The sequence below is a fragment of the Brachyhypopomus gauderio genome, chromosome 5 (assembly GCF_052324685.1).
Source record: "Brachyhypopomus gauderio isolate BG-103 chromosome 5, BGAUD_0.2, whole genome shotgun sequence".
In the NCBI taxonomy this organism is placed as follows: domain Eukaryota; kingdom Metazoa; phylum Chordata; class Actinopteri; order Gymnotiformes; family Hypopomidae; genus Brachyhypopomus; species Brachyhypopomus gauderio.
In genome coordinates, this window is record NC_135215.1 from 34,567,626 (window position 1) to 34,594,118 (window position 26,493).

General features: G+C 40.6%; 2 protein-coding genes across 10 annotated transcripts; one reads left to right on the top strand and one right to left on the bottom strand.

Moving 5' to 3' along the window:
• The first annotated feature begins 38 nt into the window (after positions 1 to 38).
• On the top strand, positions 39 to 3,304 carry galk2 (galactokinase 2). Of its 2 annotated transcripts, none has more exons than XM_077007423.1 (10): positions 39 to 326; positions 432 to 520; positions 1,029 to 1,152; positions 1,243 to 1,333; positions 1,425 to 1,571; positions 1,678 to 1,776; positions 1,943 to 2,095; positions 2,413 to 2,623; positions 2,727 to 2,931; positions 3,097 to 3,304. In XM_077007423.1, the coding sequence occupies exons 1-10, from the start codon at positions 208 to 210 to the stop codon at positions 3,302 to 3,304; spliced, it is 1,446 nt and encodes a 481-aa protein (XP_076863538.1). In that variant the 5' UTR covers positions 39 to 207. The 2 variants fall into 2 exon arrangements, with proteins under 2 accessions (XP_076863538.1, XP_076863539.1); XM_077007424.1 differs by having other exon boundaries at positions 43 to 326; positions 2,730 to 2,931.
• atp8b4 (ATPase phospholipid transporting 8B4) lies at positions 3,269 to 26,181 on the bottom strand. Of its 8 annotated transcripts, none has more exons than XM_077007414.1 (30): positions 25,809 to 26,181; positions 25,475 to 25,652; positions 25,322 to 25,379; positions 24,461 to 24,528; positions 17,169 to 17,227; positions 16,853 to 16,966; positions 16,054 to 16,152; positions 15,681 to 15,742; positions 15,499 to 15,571; positions 15,155 to 15,225; positions 14,821 to 14,903; positions 13,795 to 13,953; positions 13,437 to 13,525; positions 12,990 to 13,186; positions 12,693 to 12,901; positions 12,529 to 12,572; positions 12,269 to 12,434; positions 11,909 to 12,097; positions 11,631 to 11,746; positions 11,002 to 11,166; positions 10,642 to 10,753; positions 10,384 to 10,489; positions 9,607 to 9,754; positions 7,968 to 8,151; positions 7,418 to 7,641; positions 7,171 to 7,254; positions 6,836 to 7,081; positions 6,374 to 6,512; positions 6,118 to 6,248; positions 3,269 to 5,836 (listed from the first exon to the last, which is right to left on the bottom strand). In XM_077007414.1, the coding sequence occupies exons 2-30, from the start codon at positions 25,503 to 25,505 to the stop codon at positions 5,480 to 5,482; spliced, it is 3,783 nt and encodes a 1,260-aa protein (XP_076863529.1). In that variant the 5' UTR covers positions 25,506 to 25,652; positions 25,809 to 26,181; the 3' UTR covers positions 3,269 to 5,479. The 8 variants fall into 8 exon arrangements, with proteins under 8 accessions (XP_076863529.1, XP_076863528.1, XP_076863531.1 ...); XM_077007413.1 differs by having other exon boundaries at positions 25,475 to 25,658; XM_077007416.1 differs by having other exon boundaries at positions 25,584 to 25,652; positions 25,809 to 26,180.
• Positions 26,182 to 26,493: the final 312 nt, after the last annotated feature.

The following is a 26,493-nucleotide window of genomic DNA, read 5'->3' on the forward strand; positions in this document are numbered from 1 at the left end:
GGGGGGGGGGTCGCGCGGGCACGCGGGCACGCGCGTTTCCACACGTCCGCTCCAGGTCAGTTGTGAACTTCCTCATACAGCGATAAGCTGCTGTTTGAACGCAGTGGATCTGTTCCCAGATCTGTGAAGGGTGCAGCGTTGCCGACGCGCTTTGAGTGAGTGTGTCCTCTGCTTCCGTATTTCTGGAATAAACTGTTCCGGATATGAATGTCAGCTGATGGACTGCAGTTAAGAAGACTTTTTAATGTGTGCACGGTACAATATATCAGTGTCCTGATGGAAAAGAACCCACCAAATATCAAGGTGCTGATCAGTGCCGACCAAAGGTGAGTTTGTTCTGTTGTGTTCTGTCCGAATAACTACATTTCCCATACTGGCTATAGATGCATTGAATCTCTTTAATTGAAGCATATTTCATATGTCATTTATAGATTACAGAGACTGAAAGAGGCGTTTCATGTAAAATATGAAGAATTCCCTCTCTTCTACGCCTGTGCTCCTGGGAGAGTGAATTTGATAGGTGGGTTATAATAATACTTTACACAATATATAACAAAATATATAAGTTATATATAACTTATATATAACTTATAAGTAGTGTATATATATATATATATATATATATATATATATATATATATATATATATATATATATATATATATATATATACACACACACAGGTGTATAATCCAGGTTCAGAAATAAAAGTCCTCACCAGGATTCTGCTCAAGCTTGATTTTTTAATTAGTGCAATCCAGGTAAAATGAGTGGAATCAACACAATCCAGGAAGCCAGAGCAAAATCCTGGTGAGGACTTTTAATCGCGGCACCTGGAATTGACAGCACTAATATATGTATATATATATATGTATGTGTATATGTATGTATATATATATATATATATATATATGTGTGTATATATATATATATATATATATATATATATATATATATATATATATATATATATATATATATATATATATATATATAAAACTTACTGACACATTTGTCCCCATATTCAGGAGAACACATTGACTACTGTGGCTATGCTGTCCTCCCCATGGCCATCGAGCAGAATATCCTCGCAGCTGTGTCCGTGAACAATTCTCAGACAATTCATCTGGCCAACACGGACCCCAGATATAAGTAAGTGAACCTGTTTTCGGTGTGTATCGTATCAACACCTGAAGGTGGCGCTGTGTACGCTTAATCATTTCCCTTGTTGTGGTTCTGCAGGGATTTCACAACGTCTATCAATGAAGTCACCATAGACAGAGAGAACCCTCAGTGGTATTATTATTTTCTTTGTGGGGTGAAAGGCATACAGGTGAGACAAACTGACAGGCTGTCTTCGTTAAATATTTTTGCATTCAGATTTCTAACGTCAAAGCGATTGGCGTGTGTCGTTTTCGTTTTAGGAGCAGCTGAGTCTGTCTCCTCTAACTGGGCTTCGGTGTGTCGTGGACGGATCGATACCTGCCAGCTCGGGGCTGTCCAGCTCCAGCGCTCTGGTGTGCTGTGCTGGTTTGGTCACAATGGAGGCGAATCAACAGTCTGTTTCCAAAGTAAATCACAGTCTCTGTCATGTCACTTTTAACGCCCTCCCACATGCACACAAAAATAAAAGTGCATGAAATTTATGTAAAATTCTGCCTTTTCCTTTTCTGTAAGGTAACGTTGGCTGAGACATGTGCCAGGTGTGAACGCTATATAGGAACTGAAGGAGGAGGGATGGATCAGTCCATATCTTTCCTAGCTGAAGAAGGGACGGTAATGTACTTCATTCTTATTCTTATGCCCACGTATTCTGTAAGATGTGAGTCTTATCTTTTGAATTCTATATGGTGACCTACAAACTTGGCATTCTGGTATTTTTTGGTGTCTTTATATTATTTTTGTTTAATGCATATTGTTTTCTTGACAATTCCTCTGAAAGGCGAAGCTGATCGAGTTTAATCCGCTTCGGGCCACTGATGTGAAGCTTCCAGATGGAGCTGTCTTTGTAATTGCCAACAGCTGTGTAGAGATGAACAAGGCAGCTTCATCACACTTCAACATCAGGGTGGTCGAATGCCGGATTGCCACTAAGGTGAGGAGGGCCTGAACGACCTGCCTGTGTGTTCAGTGTCACTCTGCTGGGACAGAGTTGTCCACCACACAAAAACAGGTCCTGTGGTTAGGAACTGACCACTGGTGCAGGATGGTGTCTCTAATAAAGTGACAAATAAATCATGAAAGTCATTATTGACTGGCCCTAGTTTATTTCAGAGGTTATGTTAGTATTATGTCATAAAAAGTATTTGCCAGTATAATAAGATCTTGGCAGTAAATATCATAATTTGTGCCAATAAACATGACGAGATCTGTTGTATTTACTCCAGACTGAATTGCCTGCTGTGATCACAGGTACTGGGTAAGGTTAGGGGTCTGGACTGGACTGGTCTTCAGAAGCTAGGAGAACTGCAGACAGAGCTGGGGTTGAGCCTTGAGAAGATGCTAGGATTGGTGGAGGAGGTCCTTCACCCTGAGCCCTACAGCAGAGATGAGGTCTGCAAGATTCTGGGAATCACAGCTGAGTATTTCTCTACCAGTATCCTCAGCGCTAACACACAGCATGGTGAGTGCAAACAGAACCAGCGTGTCACACACCGAATGCAGACCGTCACACACAGTGTAGAACAAGTGCTTTATCCTCTTGTATTTCTCTCCTCGTTTGTGAGAAGTGAGCCACTTCAAGCTGTACCAGCGGGCCAGGCATGTGTACGCCGAGGCCGCCCGTGTGCTGCGCTTCAAAGCCGTGTGTGACTCGGCGCCTGCCACGGCCGTCCCAGAGCTGGGCCAGCTGATGAACCAGAGCCACGCCAGCTGCAGGGACCTGTATGAGTGCAGCTGCCCGGAGCTGGACCAGCTGGTCGACATTTGCCTGTGAGTGAGAGTGTGAGAGAGAGAGTGAGAGAGAGGGGGCGTCTTTCTAGTTAGGAGATTAATTGAACATCAGTGTCAAGCTGGGTCAAACATTGGACCTTGGTTTTTATAATGTGTGTGTATATTTATTGTATGGTGTTAAATGTTTCACTCTGCTGTCCACAGGCAGGCCGGTGCTGTTGGGTCCAGGTTGACAGGTGCTGGATGGGGAGGCTGCACTGTTTCCATGGTACCCGTTGAAAGAATGGATTCTTTTCTCCGCACAGTGAAGGAGCAGTACTACAAGCCCGATGCTCGGCGAGCTGCTCTGTTAAAGCAGAGCCTTTTTACAACAAGGCCAGGGGGAGGGGCCACCATTTTCACAGAGGAATAAAACACAAGGGAGATTATTAGATTAGCTGAGGGAGTTCTGATAATGACCATTGGACACTTAGCTACAGCAATGCATATTATTGTTACGGGCATTAGTCATGAGGGAAAATGTAATCCATATTGCCTTTTTCATTATTTGTGCTGAATCATTTTATACTGAAAGATAATAAAATCGTCATGATTTTTTGATCGTTTCCTTCAATTAAAGATCGGGTCTTCTGTTGATGTTTATCATTTATAGTTATAATCTCCAGCATTGAAAAGCATCGTAGCGCTAAGCTACTGGTTGGTTGCTACGATACTTCAGCAATGCAGGACTCTCAAAATATCATTCTCAGGAATAGCGTCATTGTATGCAAATTCCGCATGTCAGGCCAAATGCATGCAGTCATGCTGTAACTAAGGCAAACAGATGTTACCAGGGTCCAGTATAACAAAAACAGATTAGGTAAATTAATGACCATTTTATGCATCATATAAAAAGTACAATAAATTGTATAAAACCCATGCATACCAAAAAGCCCCCAAACAAATAAATAAACAAAAAGATAATTCCAATAATGTGTATGGTTTTCATTGACAATATTTTCTCATACATTCATACAACATGAGGTTAAATTAAATGAGGCATGAACTGAATCTTCAAAAGACAAACTATGTTGCACAAATCCCCTGTAAGATTTCAGATTTTTAAAAATAGAAAACATAACTTTATATCTCACTGTAACATAACAAGAACAAGGAGTGTTTGCATCAAAAACGTCTTTGTTTTCACAGAAAAACCAAACAAACTTCAAAATATACTTCCTTTACTAAAAGGAAAAAGGCACAAAATTTTCCTTTTACAAAAGGACAGTGAAATGCCCAATTTTTAGACCTTAACGTAGACAGCCATAGTTATAGTTATCGTGTTGAACTTTCATCTGTCTGCAGAGGACGAATGAAAGGCACAGTGGGGTAGTGGGGTAGTGGGGTAGTAGGGTAGTGGGGTAGCCACAACATCCGTCCTCTGCTGCTCCAGACATTTGTTGTTTTGTCCATTCAGTGGTCTGCGTACAACCCTGACGCTGACAACAATACACACACACACTAGAAAACATGTAAATGTAGAGTAAAATATGAGTAGGGTGAAGCAGTTCTTATTGGCAGAACCAGAATCGGGTGCTGATGCTGTGTTAAAGTCTAGTTACAAGCAATCTATATGGGTCTATTCTGAAATGTCTATTATACATTTTACTGCAAATTACTATTGGCGTTATGAGTACATTCTGTTTACTAACATTGGTACAATAGATCTTTAAGCTACATGTGCAAACATTTATGTTTGATGTATGTCAAATAATGTAATACATTTACAAAAACGGATTCAAATCAAGTAATACAGCAGACTGTTGATTAAAGTTTCAGTATTTTAAGCAGAGGTATTATTGTTTCAAGAGGACCTGTGATAAAAATATTTCTTCCTGTACTGGCTGTGAGACTATGAGCATCTGATAAAACATTTGGTGGCCTTAATTGTCTGTAATTCTGAAGCTAACCATGAGTAGTATATCTCCTGAGAGGATTTCAGTTTGCTTGATATTACCAGTAGCTCCGACAATTGCATTGAATTTGTGCACACAATTAACTTGCAGACTCGGCAACATATTGGAAGCATACCAATATTTTTTACTCCAAAAATTGTCCAAAAAGTTGGCTTTCTGAAGTAAAACTTATGCATTTGCATGTCGGCCTCAGTACACTGGGGAGATAAAAATCAATCAAAACTAAATGTAGTGGGGAAAGAACACATCTTTGGAGCCAGTGAGCCACAGTTAAATGGAGCCGCACCAGGAGGACAGAGTGCATTTGAAAGGGGGAATCAGGACAGGAAAGTGAGGGATCTTCTCTGTGCTTCATTATGGTGTCTGGGAGACTGTCCTGGGTGATGCTGGTCTCCTCGCTGACACTTGTGTCTACGTATGTCCTTGGATCTCCCCCACTTAACAGATCTCCTCAGAGCTACACAGCAGTGAGATATGACTCATACGTCCACAGTCGTGAGGACCAGGAGTCCTGTGGTCCTCCTCTGTCGTACTGTGACATTCTGCACACGGAGGTGCTAATCCCTGCTTAATCTGGACATGACCAAAGAGAAATCCCTCAACCTCCACGTTACACCGTATTGTGCGCCAGATTAGTCTGTGTTCGGAGCGTCTAGGCTGGGCACATTCCCGCCACCCAGCCTGGTATGACCTGTGACCCCGGGTTTCGGTGTCTCAGCTGCAGCTACCACGCTGTGGGCGTCTCCTTCCGGCCCCAGCACGTTCTCCATCGAACCGCTACTGGTGTGGGTTCTCCTGGGAGACGAGGCAGAGAAGGTGGAGGTGGACGTCACGTGGACCTTCATGTTCTTGCCAGAGGTGATGAGCTCGCCGTACCCCTGCTGGTGGGCGAAGGCGTAGGCCGAGCGGCGGGAGCTGGTCCTCCGTACCTGTCTCAGGTTCTGCTCCTGCGGACCCTGCCTCCTGCTGGCCTGCTGAAGCAAGCGCACCTACACACCACAGCGGAGTGCTTGGTTATTATTTACCTTTATTTATCTTACCTGTGTGTTCCACTGCACCAGTAAAAATAGACAAGAGCCTTAAGAACGTGTGGAAAATAAACATAACTCAAATCCCTTTAATAGATGTCTGAAATAAAGTGAAAGCACATTTAAAGTCTACCTCACACGCGCACGGGAGCTTCGCTAACGCACGAATACTCCGTCAAGTGATGTGATGTCAGTGTACATCAGTATAATCAGTATATGTGATGTGATGTGAGTATACTTGCTTTGTCAGTCTGTGTAGGTTGAAGTTCTGTCCTGAGGAAGCGAATGGCCACTACTGGCATTGTACACACCACAGTGGTGAGGAGAATAACCAACCACACAGTCTTCTCATTCAGAGTGTTCCTAGCAGTGCCTAGATTAAAACATGCCCAATACATAACATATGCCTTCAGCAGGCTCCAGTCAATGCAGGCTATTGATATAAATGTGGAAATAATAATAGAATTCCATCAGCCTAGTGTCTTATGTCACACTTACCAACAAAAGGGAACTGGCTTGGAAAAATCCTAAAGATGCCATCACTGTTCATTGCAAACAATATAGCAAAGTAGATGGCCAGACTGCCCCATATAAAGAAGTGGTTCACAGCAGTCCAAAAATTTGTATCCAGACCAATCTGAAACAATAACAATTTTTACAATGAAATCAGAAACAATACATGTAAAGAGCATAGCTAAGTAACTACTTTTTATGACTTTCAGAAGCCCTCTACAATAGATGTAGGACTAATAGATATCTTAAACCTCATAAGCTCCAGGATTACTTACTACTATTATACTATTATTCAATAACAACATAGAATATATTGTTAAAGATCAAATGATTTATCAAATAAAACTAATATAAATGAAACATGGATAGAACAAACACAGTGTGGTGTTCAACAACTGAGCAATTCTATATTTTGAAAAAAAGTTAATTAAAAACAAACACAGTTACCTGGACGCTAACTACAATGACCAGAGAGGTTGCTATCGTGACAGCAAAGGATTGCTGGTCAGATATGTGAGTGCCGTCATCCCGCACAGCGCACGAGAAGGCTCCGTACGGGACGAAGAACAGGACGAAGGAGGTGCAGACTCCCTGTAGCGCGCAGGCGAAGAACTTGCGCTTGTTGAACAGGAGATTCAGCTGGCCCGGCTTGTACAGGCTGGGATAGCGCATGCTATACTGCTCATTCACATCCTGGTCAGAAACAGGAAGACTTTTTGCTTTATGGTTTCTGCTTGTTCAAATAGAAGGAGTGTGTGTACGCGTGGAGGTGTTCTTCACACCTGGTCAAACAGGCCCACCGCAAGAACGGGCAAAGATGTGTAGACTATGTTGAACAAGGTGATGAACCACTGGTCATACACCGTCTTTGACAAGACACAAAGAACAAATGATTAAAGATGATAATCAACATAATAAAGAACCAAAATTAGACATTGATATGTTCTGTGTTTCTACTGCAAATTGTGTGTGTGTGTGTGTGTGTGTGTGATATATAAAGATGGTTGTTTAAGGTAATTAGGTGCTTACCTGAGCAGAGAAACCACACAGAAACCCGAACCAGAAATGCACAAGTGTGAAGGCAAAGTTCTTGTAAAAGAAATAGCAGAGGAAATTGCACATGCGATGGTAGGACCACCTGCCATGGACCAGCAGGAGGCGCTGTAGGTAGCGGAATTGTGCAAAGGAGTAGTCGGATGACAATACAGCCTGCATTCCTTCTTGCCCACTGATACCAACACCGATGTGGGCCGCTAGGTAGAGCAGAGGTTCAGTATATACCATTACATACATCTACGACAGACTCAGACAGCCTTTAGAGTCAACATATAACACCTCTGACACCTATAAATTCAGTGTTATTCAACACAGGACTGTGTTTATTTTATAAAATTGTTCATGGTGATCTTAAATGTTCCACATAGTCAGTGTAGTATGGAAATAACTGCAAACTGTTAACAGTGACAAAATCTAATAAACACACGAAAAGAGAATAATAGTTTGATATCAGACAGTTGCTATAGAGTTCATGCAAGGTTAATTTCTAATGACATAACCATAGACATTATCAGAGTCTTACTCTTGATCATACTGACGTCATTGGCTCCATCCCCGATGGCCAGTGTGACGGCTCTCTTGTGTCTCTTGACCAGATCTACCACCTGCGCTTTCTGCAGAGGAGTGACCCTACAGCAGATCACAGTCTTACAGAGGCATGCCACGTCCAGAAGGATGTGCTCCAGGTCTGCTTCCAGGGCATGGGCCTACAGAGGGAGGTCAGGGGGGTCAGGGGTCACATGCAATCAGAGGTGGAAAGAGTACTGAAAAATTGTAATTGAGTAAAAGTATCATTACTTTGCCTAAAATCTACTCAGAGTAAAAGTAAAATTACCCATCTCAAAATATACTCAAGTAAAAGTACAAAATTACTTCATTTAAAATGTAATTTGAGTAAAAGTTACTTGGTTACTTTTAGTCATTTAATGCATGGAGGAATCATGAACCAAATTCAGCACAAGTTGTTTTAATCGATTTCAAAGCGTATTTAAGTGCACATCCACACTTGCAAAAAGATCAGCTGGGCTCAGGAACATACATCCTCACAGCACAAGGACAGTCACAACCTGTACCATAAAGTGCAAACAATCTTCAGTCCTATTGTCCAACGGACAACACTATGATAAGAAATTTAAATTACAAATTGTTCAAAAAACAAAATGCACACAAAATTAAGTGCCCACAAGATGCCACAAATCAAACTAAAATGCAACAGGATTCCACTACTCACAATAAAATGCTCACAGGATCCAACTATTCAAAATACAGTGGCCACCGGATCCCACTATTCACAATAAAATGCCCACAGGTTGCCACAACTCAAAATAAAATATAAAATGACCACAGGATCCCACATCTCAAAATAAAACAAAATGCGCACAGGATTCCACTATTTAAAACGCTCACAGGATCCAACTATTCAAAATACAGTGCCCACAGGATTCCACTTTTCACAATAAAATGTCCCCAGGATTCCACAGAACCTGATAGATAGAAGATTTAAAGGTAGATAAATTTTTCTTTTTGGAAAAAAACTGCACCAGATTACGACCTGATTATGAAACAATGGAAAGGGCGCGCGCAAGGCAAGGCCACGCAATTGGCCTTCAGTTCTGGGACTCAGAAGTTTAAATTTCTGCCCGCATTTAATTTTTCACCATCAATATTTTTTTACTCAGTAATGTGAGGGTGTTCAAATGTAGTGAAGTAAAACTACTTGGGTCAAAATGTACTCAAGTAAAAGTAAAAATTACATATTTCAAAAACTACTAAGAAAATTACAAATTACTCATAAAAAGTACTCAATTACAGTAATGTGAGTAAATGTAATTAGTTACTTTCCACCCCTGCACGCAATGAGTAAGCTTTTTTTTAGCACACGGTCAGTGATGGCTAGGTCACTTTAAAACCATATTAGTGCTAAAACACGGTGTTTAAAACCACGGAGATGCTAAATCCTGATATGCAGTTCTTGAGAAACTAAAGACCAATCCAAGGTAATCTAACATAGATGATGTACATGGATGGGTGTCTTGCATTTTCCCATGAGGAGTTCATACTAAATTAGACATTTCCAAAAAACGTTTCATCATTATATATATTATGTCATAAAAAGCAGCACATTGCATCTCGTGTTATGAAAAACTGGCTTCTTGACTTACCAAACTGTGACCATTAATGACCAAAGCATATTCTGCAATTATGGTTTCCTCAAATACTGAGTCACTGGCATACATATCTGGCTTCTCTGTATCTTGCCCGCCGCTGAACTTCTCTCTGCTGGGACCAACGATTCTCTCTTTGGCATTTCTGAGCAAGGGAAAACAGCCAAGGTCAGAACAACAAAATGAAATAAATGTATTCAGTACCACCACAGAATGTTCAGTGCCTGAGAGAAATTAATGAATAACAGTGGATGGGAACAGGGTTTCATGTTTTTAAATGAGCATCACAGAACCTGTGCCCTCAACCTTCAAAAAATTCTGACTGCAGTAAGCAAACCATTTTCTTGCCATTTGTGTTTCTCTGACTCAGCTGGTAACAGATAAAAGACAACAAATGATGTCATCCATTAGTGAGCAGTCACCTGGGGCTGTGATACAACATTAAACTTGATATATGCAATAGAACTGAAGTATTCATTTTTAATGCAGTGATGTGAATACAATCCAATAATCTGTTTCCATAATCTGTTTCAAGTGATTTTTTAAATGAAAATTGATCCAGTGTGTAAAATATATGTGAATATAGGTAATGGAAAAGGAAAATGTGGGTCCAAGCATGACTTATACCAACAAATATTTCTATAAGCTTTTTAAAGAGCAATTTAAAGAGCATTTATTGTTAAAAATCACCTGAATGGAAATGTGACCAAAGTGAGCCGCATGTGAATATTGGTTATTGACATTCAGAATGATGAACTGAATGTAAATAGTTACTTGAGCTCCTGCTGAACCTCGAGTGTGGTGTAACCTGAGATTATGAACACCTCGTTCATGTCGTCTCTCAGCATGTTACAGGAGTAGCCAATGTTCATTGCTGTCTCTGCAAACACACAAGATACTGACTGCACTAAATCGCTGGCTGTTCCAAGCCTGATATGCCTAAAGAAATATTGAATTTCATTGCATGAGATATTGAATTTCTATGTATTGGCATGAAATACTGAATGCATGTGCTCCAGTGTTGCCCCTCACCTAGTTTGTCTCCAGTGAGGACCCAGATTTTGATATTGGCCAGGCTCAAGCAGCTAATAGTGTCTGGAACACCTTCCTGCAGCTTGTCCTCTATTGCAGTGGCACCAAGAAGCTTCAGAAAGATACAGACAAGAATCCTATTCCCACATACCCAGGTGTTTAATTTATGTATTTAGTCTACTGTACTGTTGATTGAACTGTACTGAAGACACACACACACATTTGCATACCCACGCACTGCACTATGCACACACACACACACACACACACACACACACACACACACACACACACACACACACACACACACACACACACACACACACACACACACACACACACACACACGTGTGTTCTCACCATCAGGCCCTGCTCAATCTCCTCGTACAGAGCCCCTAGTCTCTCCTCTCTGTTCTCCAGCACTGTGCTGGCAAACAAGATCTTCTTCATCCACTCATCAAACATGTCTTCATCCAGATCTTTATACGCCAGGGCCAACGTCCTCAAACCCTCACCCGCAAACTCCTACAACAAAGACACCAGTCCAGATCCTTCATGTAGAAGGATGGAAGTCGTGCAGTCACACCACAAATTACATAACGACTTCAAAGCTTTGGTAAGTGACCTTGACATAGTTTTAATGTACTGAATTCCTTTAATGATTTTTCCTTTTGTTAGATAAATAAATAAATGCAATATTTCCCCAAGTTATTTCCTGTTTTATGGCCTCCATAGAATATAACTCACATCCAGTGTTAAATATAGACTCACCTGTGCAGCTGATTGGTCTTTGTGAAACCACAGAATATAATAAATAAGAGAAGGCTGACAGAATTGGTAATAACAGACATGACCGCGTTTAGCCTAATAAGACATCTATTTCTAGCCTGCTCAGTTTGATGAGAAACGCAGTGTGAATGCACTGTTCAATGGCCGATGGGTCAGCCAGACAGTGTCGGCGAGGTGGATGAAGGAAAGGTGTAGCTCACATTAAGGTGCTCTGAGGTAGTGTCCATGAGCTCTTCGTTGGACGGGTCGAGTCTGTCGAAGAGTATTGTGTCTGCACCTTTAGAGTACAGCTTCAGTTTTCCCAATGGATCCCTCACTGCAGAAAAAAGACCAACCGGTGTCATTTAATCCGGTCACAGCACACTGAACCCTAATCAGAACATGTCAAGCACTGAACATGAATATTTCACCAACACGGTGAGCACCTCTAATGAATGAACATGCTGTAGAGCACAGAGATAAATCAAGCAGGCCTCACCAATGACACTCATTCGCTTCCGGACATTGTTAAAGTCCAATATGGCCAGGAGCTGGTAGGTGGTGGGCTGGCCCATCTCATACAGAGTAATGGTCTCTGGGGTTCTGGCACGAAATACAAAGCCAAAATTGCGAGCTGCAGTTACCAGAGCTCCTTCATCTGGAGACTGAGCCTGGTAGATCAACTCTCCTGGAAGAGGTTTCAAACGGAGGAGAGAGGTAGAAACCACCGTCACACACACCTGTCCTGTCCTTGTTTATACTAGATCTTACTTCAAGGCAATAGGCAAAACAGACAAACACAAATAAAGTATGCGGAGCCAATGAGATGACAAACCACACTTTTGCTTTCACAGTTTACCTTCACTCCGCTCCTCAGGCATGACGGTGTGACACAGAGCGAGTAATCTGAAGAAGTCCTGCACCAAAGGCTCCTCCAACTTTATCGCCTCAACCAGGCTGCTGTCATGGAAACGAAACCTGCGGTCCATCAGTGGGTTGAAGGAGAAGTCCACACATGGTGTTTTCTAGGGAGTGTGAGTATGTGAAGTGTGAGTACATGAGGTGTGAGTCAGTAACCCTTCAGGAGTTCCCTGCCTGAAAGTGCGTTCTGATACCTACCTCTGTAATGTCCACTTTGTGTCCAAAATCATCATAAACATCACCTACACACATAAATGAACCATGTAGTACATAAAAAAACATTGTTTAAATGCTTAAATCGGTATGTATGCATGGTGTGTGTGTGTGTGTAGCTATGTAAAACGTTGAAAGCAGATGTTTACCATAGGTCTTCCCATTGATGGAGCATTTACTGAAGATCATAATGTTCTGGGTAAGAGTCCCCGTTTTGTCTGAGAAGATGAACTCAACCTGACCCAGTTCCTCATTCAGCGTGGTGGTTCGAGCCTCAGCTGGTGTGTCTCTACGACTGTAGTACATTTTCCGGTCCCAGTTTATGAAGTAACTATGGCCTAGACGAAGCACCTCCACGCTGTATAAAACCGCAATAATAATTATTATTATTTAATAGTTCTAATAATGTAAAAGGTGATTTAGTGTGTGCGACCCGCCTCTCATACCTGACATAAAGAGAGATTGGAACGACCGTGTTAAGGATGATGACGTAAGACCAGAACGTGAGGAACCCGGAGAAGACAGCACTGCTGAGGAGATCGTTCCACTGCAGGTACGCCCAGAAATGTCTCCCCACCTTCTGCTCCCAGATAGTGTTCCCAATAGCCAAGATGATCCCCATGCAGATGAGAAATCCAAAAATCTGCAAACAAAAGCCTCATCGTTAGCACCTTCCCTACTCTGTGTTGCAATAAAAGAATTCCCGGCAACATGCCTAGGAAACCTGTAGCGTCTCTTACTGTAAATATTCGTTTTTTTTTCCTCCTTCCCAAGAATAGCTTTTAGCTCTCACCAGCAGTCTTAAAATTACCTCATGTCTAACAGCGTGATTAACTGAAATGCCACATGCAGACAAAAGCCAGCATTAAAATGGCAGGAGGAGACGTTCTCACCCACAGCACTAAAGTGTTCATCAGTTTGTCAATGCTGGTTCTTTTGAATTTTGTCCTCCCACAGTTCTGCATCAGTTTAGTTTGGAGCCCTTAGAATAACAAAACAGGGTCAGGACCTGCAACCACCAGCAATTTAAAATGTGTGCAATGCGTGTACGACCAACCCAGTCTGGAGGAAGATAATAGCCCATACCTCCAGCCATTTATAGTCGTGAAACATTAAATATAAATAAGGTACCAAGTACAGAATGGTTATGAACAATTTTTTTGCTCAGCTCAGAAGGACAGCTAATCAATCGACTACAATAAAGCCGATCTGCTTACGTGCACTAAAGGGATGACAAAAAAGGAAATGTACCAGCAAAGATGACCATGCCAAAACACCACTCAGTGTTCCTGAGAACACAACCTCTCAGCAGCATCCTCTCATTGTCCAGAGGATACTTGTTATCCTTCCAGTACAGGGTCCCAGTGAATCTGTCCAGTTTATTGTTGGGGGGCTCACATACAACCTCTCCTGATACACAGAAGAAGAAGACAAAACACTGGATGTTAAACCACCAGAAAAAAAAGTGTGCGTGTGTGTTTTTGTGCATGTGTCATGTAGATAATGTGATAAAGGCATGTACAATGAAAATGAAAAAAGGAACAAAAATAATTTATGTGCATGTAGTCATAATAACATATTGTGATGTCTGCGCATGTGTACAAAAAATAAAACAATCATACGCACACACACACACACTAGTAGTCATACTACTATTAAACTACAGGAGGCAATGTCATTACCTAGTGTTTTGCAAGTTAGACGTTTACCAAGAAGCACAAATAACCATAGACAGACATACAAATTAAGAACAACGGCAAGTGGTATCTGCTGAGTTAGTGCTCTTTTGAGAACTCAACAGACACACACACAAACACACACAAACATCTGTGCAGACTGCAAACTGAAGATAGCGTTGTTAACATTGTAGCAAAGTATCAATAAAACCCTGCATCAAATACACAAAATAGCACTAGTGCCTTCACTAGTCATAGCAACTACTCTAAAAGCTGTAGATAGCAGATAGCAAAACAACAGATAGACGTTTGCTTCATTTCCAAACTCAAGGACACTTCAGAAGCTGATTGCTATAGCTTAGCTTCTTCAGACTCACCAAGGTTACAAATCAGCAAAATTAGCAAATCATCATATAGGCCTATATACTGCTCAAAAAAAGGGAACACTTAAACACCACAATGTAACTACAAGACAGTATGTGTATATGAGAGAGAGAGAGCGAGAGAGAGAGAGAGAGAGAGAGAGAGAGAGCGAGAGAGAGAGAGAGTTTTGTGGATGTGTGATAACAGTGTACTACTCATATTTTTGAAGCAGTTTTACCATTGAACTCTGCAAGCTTGACAATATCTGCTCCAAGTTCTGCGGTTACAGTCAAGGCCTGGCGCACTTTAAGATTCGTCTCCCTGTTACAAGCAAATTCCAGAGACAAGCATTTTTTTTTTTATCCCATCGACCACTGAGAGCATATTACACAGATGCATAATGAATTCAATATAAATTCCATGGTAAATGTAAATGTACATATAAAATGTTAATTCACTTAAATCAATTTAACTTTCCCATCTCATACATGCAAGAGCCCAAGTTTAGTCTTCCATTTGGCATCTGAAATTGATGCTGACATCTGATATGAGTCACACGGGCTTGGCCTTACCCATCTAACTCTGCTGTTTCGATATAACACAGCCCATAAGGCTCACTGCTGGACAGCAGGAGCAGGTCGGCCTGGAGAGTCCACACAGAGGGCAAGAGAGAGTAGACACAATCAGGTATGTATGCCTTCAAGGCTTAGCAAGAGCACTACTGTAGAGTCTCTTCAGTTCATATGGTGCAGCTACTGAAGCACATATATATGATACAATACTACTAAACCCTGACTTGAATCCCCTTTCTATTTAATATCGAACACTTCTATTTCATATTGAGCACTATAGTAATTTCTAATTCTTTACATTATACCTTGTAGCACCCTCGAATGTCTGAAGGACTGAAACTTACAGCAACAAACTGGTTGTTCTCGAGTTTTACGATATCACCAACTCTAACATTCTTCCATTTCTCATTTTGCATCCTGCAGAAACAAGAGGTATGAACAATTTTTAGAACTCTATAATGTTTTTTTTCGTGTCTTGTAAAAGCTGCAGTGATAACATAAAAACAGAATGAAAAAGATGACTTACTTTCCCTTGCTGAGTACCTGAGACTGGCGAGAGTTAACTTGTTGGTCACTTTTATGTCGAAACTGAAAAACAAAGTACAATTGCAACGCTAATTAGAGAAAGAGATACAATGAGAAGATACTACTGTCTATGGAGATAAATGGTGAAGTAGCTTCCCTAGTCATTTACAACAGTCAATGTTTGGCTGTTTGTTATTATTAACATTTTGGGGATTTTTATCAAGAGTTTGGACAGTTTCATATCATAAAATTTTACAAGCTCACAGTGCTCTTTTCTATTTATTTTCTAATTATTTTATTTTGTCCAGACACTTTCCCTGGGTAAATACAAGCTTTTACATACATCAACTTCCAAGCAAGTGACCAGTGCTCACATAATCATCAGTAGCATCCTTCACAGCGGTGATAGTCAATACCAAAGCCAAAGGCACAATGGTGGTGAACCAGGACAGGGAGGAGATCTCAGGGATCAACTATAAACAGAGAATCAAAATCCTTACAACTTCATTTCATTTCAGACATTTTCAATAACAATCATTTCAACTCTTTTCAACAACAATTCAGCAATTATGAATTCCAGTCATGGGGGGTTTTGTTTACATTTCATAATTCAAATTTCATGCATCTAACCCAAATCATTAATCTTAATTATTAATTCCTGAACAGAGTCTGAAAGGTTCAAGCAGGGGAAACACTGAACTATATTATTGAATGTGTCTCCTGGTGGGACTGATAATAACAGCAACACAAATAACATAACGTAACGTAAGACCTTACAACCAGGGCTTAATTTGTAAATCAAACGTTGCCGGAACGCATTGTAACCTGAGCGAGGGGGGGGCGTGGCGTTGGCGAACGTAATTTGTTGAGCGGGGGGGGGGGGTGCGAACGTAAATTGTTGAGCGGGGGGGGGTGGCGAACGCCGGTGGTTGGCGCCAGAGCTAGCGAACTAGTAACTCACGCAATGCGTGAGAGTTGGCAACCCAGCGGACAACATTAAATGTTACCGGATCGAGGCAGACAGTTACCGGAACGCACGCTTCAAAATTTAACAGTTCCCGGATCCTGTTCCGGCAGGATCCGGCTCAAATTAAGCCCTGCTTACAACCCCTTACAAAAATAAATAAATAAATAAAAAGACCTTACAACCCCCCCCCCCCCCCCCAGATTTACCTGTAGAATCAGAAGCACTAAGAAGTAAGCATTGGCAAACCGTTGAAACTGCTCAAACAAGTTAATGGGTAGAAAGGTGTAGAAGTTATACTTTGCTGTCTTGATGTGATTATCCTGAGGAAAAATGATAACACTGAGTGGCATTACATTTTAACAACAATATCAATCATATAGGCTATAATAGGAAGATAACAATTTCAAAAATATCTATGTATTATTAATTACAGTATATCTACCTAAACTATTCTAATTGTCCTCTGATAGCAACAATACGTTTTATAAGAAGGATCTTTACTGTCAGCAGCAAAATACTTACAGCATAACTGAATCTCTCATTGTAACCACGGTCATTGGCTCTAACATGGCGTTCCTCCTCTAAGAGAAAAGTGTTTGAAAAATGGCTTTTAAATTAAAGTTTCAAGAAAACATCTTCAAGAAACAACCCAAAGCATCTTTAAAAAAGTCCCTACCACTTAGGGTAAAGTGACTAGTCTCGTTTTTTACCTCCTAACCCAATTCCATATAGGTAGGTGGTTTGTATGCAGGTGGAGTATATTTTCACTTTATCAATATTTTACCTAATTCAGTCACATGTTGCAGTTTGCTGAGGTAAAACCAAGAAATTCAATAAGTTCAATATTCTACTATCAGCTTCTGTTTGCGGCTTTAAATTCAATAAGTTCAATATTCTACTATCAGCTTCTGTTTGCGGCTTTAAATTCAATAAGTTCAATATTCTACTATCAGCTTCTGTTTGCGGCTTTAAATTCCAGTACAGCACTTAAAAAGGTATGTAATTCCCACACAAAACCCCACAGTCATCAACAATGACTATTCTTTTTTGTTTGATTGTTTTTATTTTCCTTTTTCTTCAAATCTCCCCCAATCAGCATGATGTACTCAAAGACAAGATAAAAATGAAAAAAAGGAACAAGAATAATTATGAGGAATCCTGGTTAATAATCTCGGACATGATGCAGACAGGATGGATGCTAGCAGGTACTGGTTGCATGAGGGAACATTTGTTGAGATCTATATGTCAGCTTCTACCAACCCGGTGTGCAACCCCCACTGACTCCCACCCCCACAAGCCCTGGCCTGACATGTCTACCTTGTCCGGGCGCTTTGGAGCGCAGGTTCCAGCTTCCTCTCCATAGAACTAACATCCACAGCCATCTCTGTGCCATTGCCTTTCTGCACTGTCATTCTTATACAGTACAGACAAGGTTCGTGAATTAATCAGTAAATAAAGTACTCCTGAGCAGTACCGTAGAATTTCCATCGAAAAGCACCTCAGGTGATCACTAAAGCTAATCGTACAAGACCTACATTTCTCTTAGGCATCAAATTCCATAAATATGTCCTGAACAGTTCAGTGATCACTTTGGAATGTAAGGAACATTTGCCATCATTTGCCTGAATGAGTAATAGATACAATCTCATTATCCCCAGTCATGAATGTAGAATCCAGAGGGCTAATGTTAATTACAAGATAAGATCACATCTAATCATGTAACAGCTGCATGTGGAAATATCTAGTCCTACACACTCTACATGCTTTTAGCAATGTAAAAGATTCTCCTACAAGAACAAGTAAAAATTGTCAAACACATGTTTTTATGAGCGACAATAATAAAATGTTAAGTTAAGCTCTACATATGTCTCTGCTGACAAAAATCACTTGATGTAGATGTCAGTTGAGTTTTAAGTGAGTAAAACAACTCACCTTAGTTTTCCTTAGTATTTCCTTAGTATAGTATTCCTTAGTTATTCCTTGTTAAGGGCTGCCTTTATTAATCCCTGTGTTTTGTTAGTTCCCTGGTTGGTTATTGTCTATTAAGGTGTCCATGTCTGTTGGATATGTTTTTACATATGTTCATTTGTTTTACATTCCTGTAGTTTGTACATATGTTCCTTTGTTTTACATTCCTGTAGTTTGTACATATGTTCCTTTGATTTACATCCCTGTAGTTTGTACATATGTTCCTGTTTTACATTCCTGTAGTTTGTACATGTTCCTTTGTTTTACATTCCTGTAGTTTGTACATATGTTCCTTTGTTTTTGGTTAAATCCCTCATGCATTTAAATCTGACTATAATGGCAACTATACCTATAAACCTAGAAGTAAGTTTTCACCATCATTCCATATTTAACAAAACGAGGTCACATTGTGGTTATGTTTCATCATTTTGTATCATGAAGGAAGTTACATCATGCTTCCACATGCTTAAATTACAAATGGCCCCTTCAATCCTTAATTTGTTCATCGCTCCTGGTACCTGCCAAATTCCTCCCTGCCAATCCAGTTGCTCGGAATTCGATCAAAATTTGGATCCAGTTCAGGAAGGCTCTTGATCTTCATAATAGTGCAATCTGTGTCCCCACAACTGCCAATTCCTCCCAGCTACCACAGACTCAGCTTTTCATAGTTGGAAAGAGAAAGGTATTACAACAATTAATGACTTTGTATGTTGTATACACTAATGAGTGTTTGGGAACGACAGCAGCTCAGCCATGAAGTGGTCGGCCACGTAAACTGACGGAGCAGGTCAGCGGATGCTGAAGCGCATAGTGTGAAGAGGTCGCCAACTTTCTGCAGAGTCAATCACTACAGACATGCAAACTTCATGTGGCCTTCAGATTAGCTCAAGAACTGTGCGCAGAGAGCTTAAAGGAGTTGGTTTCCTTGGTCGAGCAGCTGCATACAAGCCATACGTCACCAAGTGCAGTGCAAAGCTTCGGATGCAGTGGTGTAAAGCATACCGCCACTGGACTCTAAAGCAGTGGAGGTGCATTCTATAGAGTGACGAATCGCGCTTCTCCATCTGGCAGTCTGATGGACGAGTCTGGGTTTGGTGGTTGCCAGGAGAATGCTACTTGTCTGACTGCATTGTGCCAAGTGTAAAGTTTGATGGAGGGGGGATTATGATGTGGGGTTGTTTTTCAGGAGCTGGGCTTGACCTCTTAGTTCCAGTGAAAGGAACTCTGAATGCTTCAGCATACCAAGACATTTTGGACAATTCCATGTTCCCAACTTTGTGGGAACAGTTTGGAGCTGGCCCCTTCCTCTTCCAACATGACTGTGCACCAGTGCACAAAGGTCCATAAAGACATGGATGGCAGAGTCTGGTGTGGATGAACTTGACTGGCCTGCACAGAGTCCTGACCTCAACCAGATAGAACTTGATGAATTAGAGCAGAGACTGAGAGCCAGGCCTTTTCGTCCAACGTCAGCATGTGACCTCACAAATGCGCTTCTGGAAGAATGGTCAAAAATCCCCATAAACATTCCTAACACCATGTGGACAGCATTCCCAGAAGAGTTGAAGCTGTTCTAGCTGCAAAGGGTGGACCAACGTCAAATTGAACCCTATGGATTAGGAATGGGATGTCACTTAAGATCATATGTGAGTGAAGGAAGTTGAGCAAATACTTTTGTCACACCCTGGAAGTCCAACTGGATCAAAATCCAATTACAGGCCTGTTTGGGATTCGCCCTGACCCTTGTATTCCAGAGACTGTGTGCAATCGCCTTTGGGACATTGCTAGCTAGGCGAGCTATTCTTTTGAAGTGAAAACTTTATTCTCCCCCTTCCCACAACAGGTGGCTCCAGGAGATGTTAAGCAACATTAGTATGGAAAAGATTTGCTATTACAGGAACTCTCCAGACGTTTAATAAACCACGGCTACCTGTCCTTGGGTACATTAAGGGATGTAACATTATCCCAGAGTAAACGTTAGAGGGGCACATTATATGTTTATATGTATGCATGTATGTATATGTGTTATGTATGCATAGGCATGTGTCTGTGTGGGTGGGCCTGTGTACGTATATGTGTGTATGTACTGTATGTGTGAATATACAGTATGTGTAGGCATGTAGCCTATATGTATATTCTTTATATGCCTTTGTTTAAGGGGTTTTTGTTGGGGCATTTGGGTGCTGTAATGGTTTACTAGGCAGGCGGGATGCAAGTGTGGGAGATGAATGGTTTATTAAATAAACAAGACAATTAACCAAACAATACGAAAAACCAAGTGTAAGGGGAAAACATACACAATACTGGAGACAACCAACATAGTACTATTAAAACACGGCAGAGAACAGAAACACTACTACGACAAAAGACACACTAAACAACGATATATAAACTATGCATGACGTGAAATGGACAGGGAACAGACGAACTGGAAAACTAAAGAAACAATGTAAAGCACAAAACACGGGAACAACCAGGAGACGGGTTAACAAAGAACGAACATGCAGACAGAAACCAGCCACTTAGATGCAAGACTAACGGGGAGATCTAGGAACACGCAAGACGTATACGTGAGCCAGGGCAACAGGGAAAACAAACACATACCACGACACGATCTAGAGCAGGATGTAGCAACGACAAACAAGGGAAGAAACTGTGGGGATTAAGTACATGGACACAAACGACACAGGTAGTACCAATAACACAGGGGCAGGGACACAAGGTACAGGGGCGTGACAGACAATGGGGAAACCATAGAAACAAGGCAGGACTAGGGTAAATGACACAAGACAGGGGTGGAGGGCGGAGCTAAACGTAACAGGTGCCTTATGTTCCTGCCAAGGTACAAGTTTTTATAGTTTGATTTGTTTAAAGTGTGCTCCCAAATGTTTTAATGCTCATTTGTAAAAATATATATATAGCTCTTAGAGCTATGGGTCAAGATTTGTTGTTTGTTATTTCTCATTTCTGTAACCCTCTTTCAGCTAATTTTGTAAAACAAATCATAATAAAAAAAAGAGCTGTTTAAAAAATTACAAATGGCAGTTATATTTTACTGCAGTGCTATTGTAACTTCAACCTAGTGCTGCTGACTTCTGATATATTCACATATGCCCCTGGAGATGATGCTACACAAAGCAATTTCAGTCAGTTTCTCTCTGCACCCAATATACTATGCAGAATTCATAAATGTGCATGTTCACAGTTTACCTTATTAAAAGTTCATACGTGGTGTGACCTTAAAAATGGCTCTTTCTAAATGAGATAGGACTCATACTGCAGCCAGTAACCGTGTAACTTTACTAACAGAAACGTTATCTGCAACTCCAACTCCATCCTTACTGTCTTACCATCACACCCCACCTTAACCACTGAAGAACTGGTCTCCACTCAAATTAAAATTTAGTAACTCAAACAAACAAACAGAAAAATGAACAAAAAATAAGTGTACAATTCAAATGTACATTGTGAAAGAATGATGAATAATTTCTGAATTACAAATTACAGCTCACCTCATGCAAAGACCCAGTACAATAGAATGTTGACAAAACAGGTGCTAACAAGTGTTAATAATTTATCAAGAGAGTCTTCTCTGTTTACACATTTGGTTAGTGTCAACAAGATGATCAACAAACAAATTACAAATTGCTACCTATATAAGACACTATTCAAGGAATATAAATATAGTCACGAAATGATGCAAACTTCATAACACTAAAACTGAACAGCATTATTCCACGAATTTTCCACATTATTATTAAAGGATTAAAATCAACTCCAGGAAGAGTATTCTTTTTACTTCTATTTCTACAGCTACAAAAGGTATTTACTTCCTTAAATAAACTGCCAGTAGCTTGTGACAACTATTTAAGCATCTGAGAGAGGACGATACCTCACTAGTCCTGCAGAAATTCAAATATTAAGTAACTCACTAGCAGGAAGCCCTCTCAGTTTATACTGTGAAAGCAACACAAGCGAATCTCGAGTGATTTGTAAAATCAGGCAGTTTTTCCAAGCATTACACAACACAGTGTCACTCCTCACAAACCCTAAATAAGTCACAGAAAGCGATACACAGACAAGAAGAACATTACCTGCAGGTTTGACTCTACTATCCATCTCTGTCCTACATGAACAAAAAGCCTTCAATAAAGACCGCGGTCACACAAAAATGTGACCTTGAGAGGTCATGTGTGCTTGACAAGGTACACACATGAATAACCTGCATTCTTATTCCAGTGAATGAACTGTGAGTTACTTAACGATCTGCGGCTTACACAAGGGCACAAGTCACTGCATCATTGATGGATTCCTGTTACTCGTTACCTCACAGCATAAGGAAATGTGCAGACATGCACACACATACCTCACACCGGTACTTGTATGTTTTATAAATGTACACACATACACACATATACACAACATATACACATGCACACACATATCTCACACCGTTACTTGTGTTTTATAAATGTACACACATACACAACATATACACATGCACACACATACCTCACACCGGTACTTGTATGTTTTATAAATGTACATACATACACATATACACAACATATACACATGCACACACATACCTCACATAGGTACTTGTATGTTTTATAAATGTACACACATACACACATATACACAACATATACACATGCACACACATACCTCACACCGGTACTTGTATGTTTTATAAATGTACACACATACACAACATATACACATGCACACACATACCTCACACCGGTACTTGTATGTTTTATAAATGTACACACATACACATATACACAACATATACACATGCACACACATACCTCACATAGGTACTTGTACATGGTGTAAATATCCACATACACAACGTATACACAAAGCAAAGCAAGGCAAGGCAACTTTATTTATATAGCACCTTTCATACACACTGGCAATTCAAAGTGTTTCACACAAGAAGAGAAGAAGCTTATTACTACCCAACGTCTATCACCTTGGGAAGGTCACTGCCCACAGAATATAATACATAAAAATGAAAAACAAGAAAAAGAATAGGAATGAAGGAATGAAAATAGAAAACAGAAATTAATGAAATAATGAAATCAAATAGAAATTAAAACAAGATTAAGACAAAAGAATTAAGAATTAAATAAGATAATAATAAAACAATCAATAATACACACGCACAGCACATATGCATACATGTTCTGGTTGAAACACTCAATTGACAGTCACACAAAAACAACCCGGTGAGAGCAAAACGCTCCATCTTATCTCTGTAGAACAGAATACCATGCTATAAAAGGCAGGCTGACTGGTCAACAAACACGGGTTCAGTGACACATTGTATTTGTTCCTCAATCGTCAAGAATCGATGAAGAATGTGGCTGTATGTTATGGGGGTTTTCATTTGTTTGTGTCAAGAAACCATGAGCAACGATGCTCGGATGGCATCGACGTTTCTAAGCAACAGGACCAGGGAGGAGATGACCTCAGTTGAAACACATGGAGTGTCTGATACACATCTGACTAACATTTAAAGCGTCTGATACACATCTGACTAACATTTAAAGCTAAGGTACACAGTCGAAAACAAAAGTGCTGTCATTTGTACTGCTATTCATAATTATAAAAGCAAGAATTAATCCTTTGTTTTGTTTTGATCTTAAGATGGGTATTGTTGAAACACTGGAAGCATTTTACACTGAAAATAATTAACTGCCCAAGAGAAAGAGGATACTGTACTTTTTTAAAACCCAACCACAAGTGACACAATTTTACAAATGTTCTGTAATGTGGTGCCTTCCATCAATATACATCACAGTGAAGCCAACATAGTTAATGATCATTCCTCTTACCTATAGAGACGTTCTTCTTTCGAATCACCATAACATCAGACCAACTCTGACATTTCCCAATGGTTTCACTAGAAAAGAAAACCTCTTGTATAACTTTCATAAATCCAAGTTACCCCTTATCACAGTTTTGTTCATTTTGCCTGGATTTTGTCATTCTTTACGGGTGTTACTAATAATTAATCTATTAAATTACATCAAATTGCTTCCTTACGCCAAGCAAACTGTGAGGCACAATTCTCACTTCTACAGACACTGTGTACCAGACATCAAATGCTAACAATGCCCATCTTTCCTTTTTTGGTGAGCAGAGAGATTTATTACCATACTAGATCAATTGTACGGAAACAGACCCTAAAAATAAAAGCTGTTTTTGTAACATCTGCCTCTCGCACTGGATCGTTCACCATAATAAAACCCCAGTGGACCAGCAGTCCATGGAAACCCAATGGGTCTGACAGAGCTGTATGCCCCACAGGGAACAGCTGGTAATCGGTAAACATGTTAACCCAGAAAGAGTTTTTAGCTCTGAAACGTTTACTTTGCGTTACAGAATGATGATCTAGTTCAGACCAAAATACACAAACTATTGCCACAATGTAGAACTGGATGTGACTGACAAAAGAGCGAAGGAGTCCTCACTGCATATATGGGACACGAATTGGCCATAAGGTATAATAAAATAAAGAAACAAACCGCTCCGAACCAGGACCGTTTTGCGATATTAGTCAAAGTGAAACATCAGCCTGTTCTCCTAAGTCCTTCGTCTCTGGACATTCATCTGTCTCATCGTACCAGGAGATCTGAATATTTATGTCCATATGTAAAGTATTCAAAATATAATTCAGCGTTGTCCTTACTCACCACACATTGCTCTTTGTAACCGCTGGATTTGTCTGCGTGGTTAAATCTGCATTATAACCTACAGGAAGACAGAAGTTATGGTCGCCGTATGGTCTAATCTTCAAAACGTTACAGATTCCAGCAGAAGCAACTTTAACAGCATCACCTCCTCACCAAACACTCGACAATAAACCGTCTTGCGCATAAAACAGGGTCGTATTCAGATGAATTCATGAAGATGAACGCAGGCGACTCATCTATGCACTGATTCAGAGATCTTCACCTGAGATACGAGTGGCCTACAGGAACATCTCACCCGGACTCAGCCCGTCTCCTATACACGCGCTATTACCTGCAGCTCAGTGAGACATAAACGCGCTTCACTCCAACTGAAGATCAGTTCAGCTCTTCACAATATAAACATCAAATCAATTTCGCAGAATGGCATAAAGAAAGAAACAAACAAACAAACAAAGGATTTAGCGCAACATGCTCCATTCAGACTCACTATTTCTCTGGCTGGGCGGAGTGGCGCGTCCTTATAATAAACCAGTGAAATGCCATCCAGATTCACCAATCTCTCTCTCTCTCCCTCTCTCTCTCTCTCTTTCTCTCTCTCCCTCTCTCTCTCTCTCCCTCTCTCTCTCTGTCTCCCTCTCTCTCTCTCTGTATCCCTCTGTGTGTGTGTGTGTGTGTGTGTGTGTGTGTGTGTGTGTGTGTCAGCGAGTGGGAGAGAGGGAGAGAGTTAACGCACAGACTGTCATAACGAGTTTCATTTACAGTTATTGATAAACTAAAATATTAAATCATCATCTAGCCAAAATGTGCTCGCGCGCGTTTGTGCGCGTGGGAGGCGGGAGGTCCATGATTATCAACAAAAGCACCAAAGGTGTGATTGGTTCACATGGAAACCACGTTGACTTCCGTTGATACTCCAGTAACTACGACGTTCACTACGTCACTACGTCTGTTCTCACCTGAGATTTACTCTGATGTGTAAACCACAAATAACCTACTAGATTACATAGATTATTGAACCGTGCTCGACACAAAAGTGTGTTTTTACATTGACCTCGTCTAAATACTGTATCATCCGCGGCGAAGAAAGACTCGGAAACGACGTCTATACTCTTTTATTTACAGTAACGATAGTAAAAACAGAGAGAATACTATGACGGGTAAAAATAACTGAA

Excerpts from the sequence above, each read along its gene's own strand:
- galk2 (XM_077007423.1), top strand. The coding sequence starts at position 208 with ATGTCAGCTGATGGACTGCAGTTAAGAAGACTTTTTAATGTGTGCACG. Across the intron at positions 1,572-1,677 it reads ATCAACAGTCTGTTTCCAAA|GTAACGTTGGCTGAGACATG; the intron begins GTAAATCACAGT and ends CTTTTCTGTAAG. Across the intron at positions 2,096-2,412 it reads AATGCCGGATTGCCACTAAG|GTACTGGGTAAGGTTAGGGG; the intron begins GTGAGGAGGGCC and ends CTGTGATCACAG.
- atp8b4 (XM_077007414.1), bottom strand. The coding sequence starts at position 25,505 with ATGCGCAAGACGGTTTATTGTCGAGTGTTTG. Across the intron at positions 17,228-24,460 it reads AAAGAAGAACGTCTCTATAG|AGGAGGAACGCCATGTTAGA; the intron begins GTAAGAGGAATG and ends CTTTTCTCTTAG. Across the intron at positions 13,526-13,794 it reads TGGCATGGTCATCTTTGCTG|GGCTCCAAACTAAACTGATG; the intron begins GTACATTTCCTT and ends TGTTATTCTAAG.